Source organism: Malania oleifera, chromosome 10 (assembly GCF_029873635.1).
Source record: "Malania oleifera isolate guangnan ecotype guangnan chromosome 10, ASM2987363v1, whole genome shotgun sequence".
Classification (NCBI taxonomy): domain Eukaryota; kingdom Viridiplantae; phylum Streptophyta; class Magnoliopsida; order Santalales; family Ximeniaceae; genus Malania; species Malania oleifera.
In genome coordinates, this window is record NC_080426.1 from 47735211 (window position 1) to 47747579 (window position 12369).

Here is a 12369-nt window from a genome sequence, read left to right on the forward strand (position 1 = left end):
TGGGGTGGGCAGAACTCCATCCCTTACTGTTTGCTTTTCATTAGAAACATCATCCTTAAAAATATTAATTCCATCCAAACCTTCTACAGGAGGTGCCTGTGAATTAACTTGGTCACCTCTACCAAGTATCACAGCTAAATTTGTGTGCTGGTAGAATTTAATTTTTACCCGTCAAGCCAATTACTGTATGCCACTCATTATTTTGACAATAATCATTTTTTTGCAAAACTACTTCTCACTCAAGACGTGCTTGCTCGAAGCCTGTGAACTGAAGCTGTAACTGAAGAATAGAACCATCGTGATGAACATGATCAATGCTCCTACTACTAGGACTTGGCAACTACTTGTTATTAGTCCTCGACGAAAAATCTATATGTACAGGAATGTGATAAAGGGAGGGTAGTCATGTGGCAGCATATCAACGCTGATTCTCCTAGTATTTTTTATTTTGATCCAAAATAATTAAAATGTAGAAACATAAAAAGTAAGGGCTTGTTTAGTTGTGGATAACATTTTCCATTTTCCAATTTTTAGTTTTAAAGAATTATTAAAAATTAGCTTATTTTTAAAATTTGTAATATTTGTACAAAAAGGTAGAAAATAAAGAATTTGTTTGAATGTGCAAAATAATTTTTAATTTTTTAAGTTTTAGATTTTAAAATAATCACAAAAAAGGCAACTTGTTTTCTAGTTTTCCAAATTTTATAATATTTGGAATCATGAAATTTGGGGTTTGAATTTGAATTTATATGGATTTAGAAGATTTTTTATGCAAAATTTGTACAAATTAATTTCCAAGATCCGAATTCCATGCTCTCAGATGCAAAGCAAGAGTTGGAAATCTGGAAAAATAATGAAAAGATGTTTTCCAACTTTTAAATTTGGAGAAATGGAAAATGAAGAGACATTTTTTGTAATTATGTGAAAAATTATAAATGAAAAATAAAACTATTTTCACAAGAAAAAAGTGTCAAAATTGTTTATTTTTCATTTTTTTCATACAAATGTTGTAAAAATGAAAAATTAGCTAACTTTTTTGTAATTTTTTTGGAAAGCTAAAATGGAAAATGAGAACTGTTTCAAAACTAATGGGCCCTAAATATTGCTACAAAAGCATGTAATTATGTTAAAAGTACATGACAAGTACGAATTATATATTGACATTGAAGCATAAACAATATTATTATATAGATGCTCTCAAGGCACTCTCAACAATATTATTATTTACATGCTCTAGGGGCACTCTCAATCCTGCTCTTTCTTAAACCCTACCACACATGTGCTTTTGTTCTACACCGTATTGGTGAATCTATTACCCTAGGTTGACCAGCTTGAGCAACCTTCTAGGTGTGTCCTCCTCTCATTTTATTTGTTATTGTTATGGTCATTTTTCATAAATAAAAATGAAAAGATTATATATATAGAGAGAGAGATACAAAAAGGAAGATAGTATTTATTGTCCTACTACTAATTTTTTATTGGAGGAGGGAGGTGGGAAAGAGAACTAAAGTGAAATAAAGAAAAAAAAAAAAAATCATGTAAGAAATCAATGAAGCATTCTTCTTCAAAGGTTCCAGTAGCATATGATCAACAGGAAGTAAGAAAAAGCAATCCTCTTCCAAAGCAGACAGGGACAAGCATTGATTGTTAGCATTCCTCTCCAACCACACACCAAACCATAGAAAATGCTGAACAGCATCACAACCTTGCACTGACTTCAGTTAAGGTGTTGTTTGCTGAAAATTTTAAATTCTCATTGAATAGGGAAAAGTCTGTTGTCAGACTTCTTGTATTTTTAAGTGACCCAAAGCATCAGTGTTTCATCTGCCCTGAAATTGTTTAATCAAAATCCTATTCTCATTCATCTAAATGTTGCAGCTTCTCTGCCTATAATAAAGCTTTCAGATTGGAAGTGGCTTGGCTTATGCCAGAACATTATTGTGAATTAGTGAAACAAGGTTGGAATGGTGGCCATGGTCGAAGGTTTGGAAAAAGGTCTTTGGAAATATTTTCTGTAGGAAGCAACTGTCTTTTGTCTTGTTTGTCTGTTATTCAGAAAATCTCAAGTTCCATTCACTACAAATTTGAGGGAGTTTGCATTTTGAGTCTTTGACACTAGATAGAGATTCATTAGATTTATTTAATTTTTCATTTGTATTAGTTATCAAATGTGTCAACTGTATCATGCACTGAAGTTTGTCTTGCATGTTGTGGTATAAAAGAGATTTGGAGAAAAAAAAAAAATAACACCAAGGTGATTGGCAATGAACCTGTTACGTTGGGCACCATAGTAGTAGCCATGGTTTGAAAACTCAGACCGGACCAGCCGGTTCAACTGGAACCAATTCCCAGACCGGTCTGGTTAGCTCACCCGAAGCAGATATATGTTAAACTGGGAATGACTTGGTCAAACCGGTCCGAACTGGTCTGAACCAGGTTGAAGGTGGGTCAACCCAGTCCTTTGCTTTGAAAAGAAAAAAAATGTTTAGAGAAGTGTAGGAGGCCTGTGACTTGAACCCAGGATGCATGGGGAAGAGAGCATGTCTTACCACTGCACTAATTTGCTGGTACATTAATAATGGAGCACATTTTATATATTATGTATTTAAGTTACTTTTCCCAAGCTAATAAATTCTATATTTTTCCAATAAAATAAAAAAATAAATTGAAATAATAAAATTGCTGCACACTAGGACAACAAAATGAACAAATTCACCAACTTCAGCTAATATTTTTTGGACAAAATTAAAATAATAAACTATAAAGAATATTTTATGAATATAAGAAATGTAATTCAAATTTTTAATTAAGGCCGTTAGTCATTATTTTTTGACTTTCAAGGAACTAATACTTGTGATTACAATTAACATCTTTATAATATTTATATATGTAAATGGTGTAATATTATTTTTGCAAGAAAATATTATTGCATATAATATTAGGAATATAATTACATATTGACATCGTCGGTTCGACCATTGGTTCAACCACCAGGCTGACTGGTCGGACCGACCTGATGGCTTCGCTGGGTCAGTCACTGGTCTGAGTTTTAAAACCATGGTAGTAGCCACAACTATGACACCAGGTTAAGCAGCCTCTGGTTTCCTGGGGTGGGAGTCAACTGCACATAGTGGGATTAGAACCATGGACCTTGCCGCTCAAGGTGCTTATTGTGGTTTTCTTCAGAGTTTTCCTGCAGGCTTGGGGTTGCTATTGGCATGGAGGAGACTTCTTCATAGAACCATGATGCGTGCCAAATAATTTTCCATGAAAAATCCAGATCCCAATATTTCTAATATTAGTGTGGACATTGGACTCCTACAAACAAAGAAGCACTGAAACTTCAAAATTCCCTCTGATGCTGGTCTCCACTGTGTCACAGGCGAGGACGTGTGTAGATGCATCCAACACATGTTGGACACCTTGAGGAAATGCATGTGACACTTCGAGCATGCAGGGGTTCCTCTGTGACTGGAGTGGGGGGAGTGGGGTTTTGGGGAGGGTGGGGGGGTGCTGGAATGTTCGTAAACTTAACCAGTTAATCCCTCTGCCTTTGATCATTTTGGTTTGGCTCCAAAGTTAGAGCCTTAACTGGAGACAGACTCTGTGAGCTCACCACAGCTAACCTCCAGCAAGTAATCTCTCTGCTCTGCTTCAAGCTCGCCAGCCCCTGAATGTCTAATATCAAATTATTAATGCAAGCAGATGGAAATTTCTGTCAAATGTGTAAGTATCATGCCTATTAATTTTACACATACATAGTTGTGTGGACTCAAAAGAAATGGTCCATGATCGCATGAATTGGCGGAAAAGGATTCATATAGCCGATCCTATCTAGTGGAACTAAGGCTTGGTTTTGTTGTTGTTGTTGTATAGTTGTGTGGACATTGGACTCTTACAAACAAAGAAGCACTGAAACTTCAAAGTTCCGTTGGATGTCGGTCTCCACTGTGTCACAGGCGAGGACGTGTGTAGATGCATCCAACACCTGTTGGACACCTTGAGGAAATGCATGTGACACTTCGAGCATGCAGGGGTTCCTCTGTGACTGGAGTGGGGGGAGTGGGGTTTTGGGGAGGGTGGGGGGGTGCTGGAATGTTCGTAAACTTAACCAGTTAATCCCTCTGCCTTTGATCACCTTTGATCATTTTGGTTTGGCTCCAAAGTTAGAGCCTTAACTGGAGACAGACTCTGTGAGCTCACCACAGCTAACCTCCAGCAAGTAATCTCTCTGCTCTGCTTCAAGCTCCCCAGCCCCTGAATGTCTAATATCAAATTATTAATGCAAGCAGATGGAAATTTCTGTCAAATGTGTAAGTATCATGCCTATTAATTTTACACATACATAGTTGTGTGGACTCAAAAGAAATGGTCCATGATCGCATGAATTGGCGGAAAAGGATTCATATAGCCGATCCTATCTAGTGGAACTAAGGCTTGGTTTTGTTGTTGTTGTTGTATAGTTGTGTGGACGTTGGACTCTTACAAACAAAGAAGCACTGAAACTTCAAAGTTCCGTTGGATGTCGGTCTCCACTGTGTCACAGGCGAGGACGTGTGTAGATGCATCCAACACATGTTGGACACCTTGAGGAAATGCATGTGACACTTCGAGCATGCAGGGGTTCCTCTGTGACTGGAGTGGGGGGAGTGGGGTTTTGGGGAGGGTGGGGGGGTGCTGGAATGTTCGTAAACTTAACCAGTTAATCCCTCTGCCTTTTGATCATTTTGGTTTGGCTCCAAAGTTAGAGCCTTAACTGGAGACAGACTCTGTGAGCTCACCACAGCTAACCTCCAGCAAGTAATCTCTCTGCTCTGCTTCAAGCTCCCCAGCCCCTGAATGTCTAATATCAAATTATTAATGCAAGCAGATGGAAATTTCTGTCAAATGTGTAAGTATCATGCCTATTAATTTTACACATACCTAGTTGTGTGGACTCAAAAGAAATGGTCCATGATCGCATGAATTGGCGGAAAAGGATTCATATAGCCGATCCTATCTAGTGGAACTAAGGCTTGGTTTTGTTGTTGTTGTTGTATAGTTGTGTGGACGTTGGACTCTTACAAACAAAGAAGCACTGAAACTTCAAAGTTCCGTTGGATGTCGGTCTCCACTGTGTCACAGACGAGGAAGTGTGTAGATGCATCCAACACATGTTGGACACCGTGGGAAAAAAAGCATTTGACAGTGAGCGTGTAGGGTTTCCTCTGCCACTGAGGATGTTCATAAACTTAACCATTAATCCCTCTGCCTTTGATCATTTTGGTTTGGCTCCAAAGTTAGAGCCTTAACTGGAGACAGTCTTTGTGTGAGCCATAGTAGTTAAAAGCGTGCCTGGCGCAAGGCGCAGTGAAGTGAAGAGGTTTGCACCTCAAACCAGGTGAGGTGAGGTGTCCTGCAAGAGGCGACGCTAGGCGAGACAAGGCGCATTGGGGCGACAGGCGCATTGAGTCGCGCTTTGTGGATTTTTAGTCATTTAAAGTAGAGAAATAGCCACAGCCAGACCTGTAGCCCTCATTCGACTCAAACAAACATAGCCCTAGCCCCTCTCGGCCCTTCGAAGCCCTTCGTGAGTTTGTCTTGCACATTCGAACCAGCAGGAGCCTTCGCGATCCTTCGAACCAGCAACGTGAGCTCATCTGTGAGCCTTCGAACCAGCCGGAAGCCTTCTCTACTTCGTCTTCGAGCTTCGAACCAGGATCGTGAGTTCGTCTTCAACATTTTGAAGGAGCACGACCCTTCGCGACTTCGTTTCCAACCAGCAGGAGCCCTCGTGAGTTCTTCTTCTTCCTGCTGCCTGCTTGTTGTGTGCTACGTGCTGCTGCCTGCTGCCTGCTGCTTCTCTTTTTCTTCTTCTTTATATGTAAGCTTATAAATTAAATATTTTCTTTAATTAATCTAAGCTTATAAATTATAACTAATACATAATATTTATTTATTTTACTGAAATTTAGCTACTGTTTTTAAATTTGTAATATTTAGTTTAATTAATGTAAGTTTATAAATTATAACTAATACATAATATTTATTTTTTTTTTTGAAATTTGGCCACTCTTTTTCTTCTTCTTCTTTATATGTAATTACTAATTAAATATTTAGTTTAATTTATGCAAGTTTATAAATTATAACTAATACATAATATTTATTCTTTTTACTGAAATTTAGCTACTATTTTTTAATTTTTAATATTTAGTTTAATTAATGTGAGTTTATAAATTATAACTAATACATAATATTTATTTATTTTATTGAAATTTAGCTACTATTTTTTGATTTGTACTCTTTTCTTTTGATGTTGAACTATGTTGAATTATTGATGCTTTTGGGCTAAATTTTCAATTTTGTAATTGAATGTTTTGGCATTTTAAATTCTAATATTACTAGATATTTTCATATGTTCATATATCAATTACCCCAAATAGACATTTTACACCATTTAAATAATTGTGCACCTCACCTTCATGAGGCGCGCGCCTTCGCCTCGCGCCTCGGCTTCAAAGACCCTTTGCGCCTTGGCTCGCCTTGCGCCTCTAACTACTATGGTGTGAGCTCACCACAGCTAACCTCCAATAAGTAATCTCTCTGGCCTGCTTCAACCCCCACCCCCACCTCCTGTCCCCCCTCCCGCCACCCCACCCCACCTCCTCCCCCACCCCCACCCCCACCCCTCTCCGTGTGCTTCGAATGTCTAATATCAAATCATGAATGCAAGCAGATGAAAATTTCTGTCAAATGTGTAAGTATCATGCCTACAAGTTTTACACGCATGCAAAGTTGTCAGAATCTTAGGTTCATGATTCAATTCAATTCATATCAATTCGACACCAAACTGATCCAAATCTTACAAGCAAGTAAAAAAACAACCGAATCATTGCCAAATCTATTAAGTCACCCCGTGAATCTTAAGAATCGATTTGAGTTCATCAATTCACATGATTCTAGACCTACCACATCCTGACGGACCTGACTGGTTTAAAACTCCAAAAAGCGCATTTTATTGTTTTTTAAATATGATTATGTTCTATACCTTGTCTAACTCAGTTTGGTGCTAAAAAAGAGGAGAAAATAGAACTTTGTCTTATGCCTTCACCCGATCATTCTACACTCTTGGAGGACTATAATGTTCAGCCATTGAAAAGGAGGGGCAGAACATTCACTGGCTAAGGTGTTACCCATGTTTTGTGGTGGTGTTAAAATTCAAAAGTTGGCTTTTTTTTAGTGGTTTTTTAGTTATGATGATTAATTTTTTTTTTTAACCAGAGAAGCAATACACATGATGATTTCTTAAAATTGATAATAAACAACAAAACTTCAGTCTTTTATTATTTTTTCTTGATTCCTTTCCCTTAAACAATAAATTTTTTTTCCTATTAAATTTTCTTGACTCCATCCCTTTTTATTGTTTAGGGAAAGCATAGACATGAAATACATTTCTTTTTTTGGGGTCAAAATTTAAATATATTGTACTAGTTTGCTTTCTATTCATATATCATTAATGCATCTCATTTGGAATCAATTTTGAAAACTTGTACTGAATGTTATGATTTGATTCAATTTGTTTTGATTCTCAATTCTTGGTTCCCAAATTTGGAATTTCAATTCACAATTCCAATCTCAAATTGACAACTATTCACAGATGCAAGTTTTATATCCTAAAGAGGAAATAAAAATTGCGCCCACATATGTATATATTTCAAGGTGGTTCAAATTTATGATTTATATTGTATGATTCTGCTCAGTTGTCCATTTGGCAATGTTAAAAGAGTTTCATAGTGGGCTGAAACCTGTGGGTCATCTAATGAATGGACAAGCCTTTAGTTGAGAGAACCCTAGGTATCATTTAGGGTTTTCTTGTGTTCAAAGTGGAGAGTTTGAGGCCTGGCAGTGGACGAAGTTGAAGTTGAGCAGACTCTCTCTCTCTCTTTCTCTCTCTCTCTCTGGAATAACTTACACCTTTTTGAGAAATCGTACACTAGAAACTTGAATGCTAATAAGAATGGAAGAGAATGCAATTGAGGATGAAAAAAATACAACTGGTGGTAAGCACGGAGTGGAAGAGGAAAATAGATGGCTATTGTGGACGGTGATGATGATGTTGACCTTGAGTTACTGGGAATTGCCACAAGAAATGGCTTGTGCCTTTGTTTACTTATCATTTTGATTGCTCATCTTTTCTTGATTTTAGCCAAGATGCCTGGGAAGGTATCAAAAGCTTGGTAGACTTGGTTTCTAGTCATCTAATTGCTACCTTGTACACAAACACACACACACATGGACTCATTAGGTATATGATCAGTTTGAACTGTATGGATCACATGTGTAGTATTCTTGTGTGATTATTTTATTTTATTTTTTGGGCGTGTGCTCACATTTTTGATATGGAATGGAGGTTTATCTTCTTGGGAATGAAAGCTACAGGTTTGGATGAATATTTTCTGGTTTGTAGTTTCGGTAGAAATTTTATTATGTTAACGAATTTTGACACTTTATTATTTTATTTATTTGTGGTGCTCCAATAGCATCATGACATTAAAGCAGATGACATGTGGAGCCCCAATACGAGCCAATCGTCAAAGTTTGCTCATTGGTTTCTAGAAGAAGGTACTTCATATTTACATGTTTGGGTTAACATTTTGCTGTTGGTTTTTGGATAACGTCCAACTTGAAGTGCGTGAAATTATATAATTATACTCTCATTCTTGTTCTTTTCGTTTTTATATTACAGAAAAGAAACCAGTGGACGATTATTCATCTGGCAGGTCAAGTGACTTGCTTTCATTAATTGTTGGGGGCGAGAAAGGTTTATCTGAAGTGTCTGATGTGAAATCCACTGAGCAAATCATATCAGATTTTCCCCTAAAAAGCTCTGAACCTACAAACGAGGATGTGACATCTAACTTGTCATCTGCAACAGTTGGGATCTCTGCTCAGTTGCACAATATTAATAAACCTGAGGCGATCCCAGCAGTGCTTACATGTGAGGACCTTGAGCAATCAATTCTTTCGGAAATTGGAAAAAATAGTTCCCCTTTGCATCCATCTGTGCAAGGTTCGAGGGTTCTTGATGTAAAGACTGAGCAGCCAAACGCTGATATTGATGATCATGCATCCCAACAGCTTCTCTCATTGCTGCAAAAGGGAACCAGAATGCAAAAGATGCCACCTTTCTCAAATGTTTACATGGTATCCTCAGACAAGCTGCATTTTCTTGAAGCAGGAAATATTGAAACTGCACCAAACAATGCAAAGGAGGAAAATGCAGAGAAAGTTCGTAGTCCTAGTAAGACACTGACTCTTGAAACTCTTTTTGGGACAGCTTTCATGAAGGAGCTGCAGGGTTCAGTTGGATCTGCAAGAATTGATGTTTCAGAGCCTCATGGGTTATCCTCTTCAATGGTAGATGATGGTCTCTTCCCTCCTATAGTTGATGGAATTGGTGGGTTGAACAAGACCAGTCATGAAAGCAGTCTGCTAATGTCAAGTAACAGACAAGAAACCAATTTGGGTATTATAGAAGGTGATTGGTACAGCAACTTAGGATTCAATGATCATCAGCATGAAATGGGATCAATGAACCTTGGAACTGAGGTAGGATCCAAACTTGGTGGCTTTGATGCGGGGGCTGACATTAGGTTGCCTGAAGAGGAGAGCTTGATTGTGATTAGTGATCCTGTCAATCCTACATGCTCATCATTTATTTCTCCAGTGAACGCAACTAAAGCCCAACTGTTGTCCTCACCAAATATGCCAGTTGAAATTGCTGAAAAATTGGCAGCTCTAAATGTTGTCCTTAAAGATGAACGACATATGGTCAGAGGTCAAGAAGGTCCACCTTTTCAGCGTGGTCCTTACAATTTGATGGAGTCTGAAATTCCACGTCAGAATGTTTATCCTCAATCATCTTCTCCGCAGTTTAATCATCCTCAGATTAATCATGGAAGGCCATTGTTCCATCCATTTGATTCCCATCATATTAATCCTCAATTGAAATTCACGTCTCCAGAGAGCATTATCAATCATGATGCCCCACCACACCAACTTCCTGCAAATATGCTTCGGCCTCATTTCCAACACCCTAATACTGGGCTATCAGGATTTGATCCTTCCGGTCATCATGCAATGCTACAGCAGATGCACATGCCAGGCAACTTCCCTCCACCTCACCTACTAAATGGGTTTCCCAGGGGTGCACCATTGCCACCTCAGCCCAGCAATCATGCAGCTAGCTTTGTCCAGGATGCAAACCCAATGCAAGGTTTTCCATTTGGTCACCGTAACCCAAACTTTGGCACCCTTGGAATGCCCTTGCCAGGTAAAAGCCCTTGCCTGCTTTGTCAGTTTCTTCATTTTTCTTTTTGGCACGCAATGAGTTACAAATTTGCAGTTGGAATAGAAATCCATCGTTTTTGCTTTCATAAAAAAATCTAAGTAATCTCTATCTGTATCAAAAGAGGGCTATTATTTTTTTGCCACAAATTCTGTAGTGTCATGCCTATGTATTCCTCAATTTTATTGCTCATTATTTCTCCCATTACCCACAATCTTTTGGCATATTTAGTTTCATCAATTATGGTACTAGAGTGGTTGAATTTCAATCAAGAACGAAGATATAACTGTAATGGATATTTTTAGTTTGACCTCATAAGATTCCAGGTTTTCTTTAATTTATTTTCCACATATATTGGTGAAGTTTGTGCTTCTTTCTTCTGGTCTTTTTAATTCTTGAAAAACACATTTAGGTGAGAAAGTGAGATTGAGAGATTATCTTTGGCTATTTATTTCCTTTTGAGTACTTTCTGCTCGATTTTTCTTTGTTGAGGTGGGAGGTTTCTTCTCCAACTTATTATTACATTTTATTTAAATCTATACAAATGCAAATCCAAGACCTCTTCCGAATATAGGGTTATTGTGTCTTATAGCAGAGGAAATTAAACTTTTCAGCCAAATGCCGAGCACCAATGGATGTGCTGCAATCTAGTTTTGGGTTTTGTCTGGATGTCTGTATCGCTTGTCTGGATTCAATAGACTTTTATCTGGAGAATATATTTGCATTGAAAATGAGATGAAAGCTTTGTTAGAGATGCCCTGTAAGGCAGAAGATGCCGGCTTGAGCAAGGCAGTGGATCACTTAATTATTATTATTTTTTTTGCACAAATACTTCATTATTATAATAATAATAATAATTATTATTATTAAACTTCTATTTATTTACCCTCATATGGCATTTCAGCTCATGATGGTGGTGGTGCAAGTAATAATCCAGATGCTCTCCAAAGGCTTCTCGAGATGGAACTCAGATCAAACCCGAAGCAAGTGAACCCTTTTGCCATTGCTGGGCATAACCAGGGATACGGTCATGAGCTAGACACAGGCTTTAGGTATAATAGATAGTGGATCGTGATTGTGACCATGTTTATGGCGATGTAATCATCTTTTCGCGCAGATCATAAACTCATTGCATGGAGGATGGGTTTAAAGTGCATGATTGTAAGAAGTATTAGCTGGAGATAAATGTGATTTATGAATTTCATCTTCAATTGGCATGGTGTTGGGTTCTGGGTTTGTTATTTATCCGGGAGACCAAATGAAATCTCCCTTTTATTTTATTTTTTTTAAAGAAAAAAAATGGGCTTCAAAAGTTCTGTTTCACTGGCAGTTGTTCAACCCAGAAAAATATTCTGTGTGATTATGTTGTCTGAAATACTGGTTTGGAGATGGGGTGTTACTGTGCAGTTGCCGAGTTACCGAGTCTGAAGTTTAAATACGTGAATTTAATTAAATCATGTTGCTTAGTATAAATTCTCAAATTTTTTAATTCAAATCTTAAATTTGATGCTCAGAAGTGTGGGATTAATTTATTTCCTTGAGGAAAAAAAAGGATTTACTCAAGTAATGATTGTTTTCATGTTTAATACTTCCAGGAAACTTTCGCCCAAATTTCTTTGAAGAATATTAAATGTGCATTTCATCTTTCAGAGTCAATTCTGGTTCTTAGTTTGACTTTCTATTACTAATTTCTTGCCTCGGCTCAAAACTGAGATAAGAGTGATAAAAGGGGAAAGAAAAATTAATTAATAAAAGTTTATTACCTTATTTTGTTCATTCTCTTTTAATTTTGTACGAAATTGTATCAGATAGTCTTTTGTATTTCACTATTATGCTTGGTGTCTAAATGAAATCTCTACGAGTGCTCCTTCCAACAAGCTTCCTTGGGCTTTCTTAGAGCTTCAACCTTCACACAATAGTGTTTGGAATAAAAAGAAAGACTTAAAGAGAGATGTTTAGAACTGAATAGACTTTTATAAATGTATCTTAATTTTCTCTCTCTTAACATAAGGATCGGAGCTCCCTTGTATAGGCAAACACTA

General features: G+C 37.4%; 1 protein-coding gene across 2 annotated transcripts in view; it reads left to right on the forward strand.

Moving 5' to 3' along the window:
* The window catches only part of LOC131165954 (uncharacterized), a 36597-nt gene extending 25059 nt beyond the window's left edge, over positions 1-11538 (forward strand). For both annotated transcript variants that reach the window (XM_058124140.1, XM_058124141.1), the window contains exons 8-10: positions 8520-8601; positions 8726-10312; positions 11232-11538. In XM_058124140.1, coding sequence (XP_057980123.1) covers positions 8520-8601; positions 8726-10312; positions 11232-11392 — 1830 coding nt within the window. In that variant the 3' untranslated portion in view covers positions 11393-11538. The remainder of the gene's footprint in view (positions 1-8519; positions 8602-8725; positions 10313-11231) is intronic.
* The last annotated feature ends 831 nt before the right edge of the window (positions 11539-12369 follow it).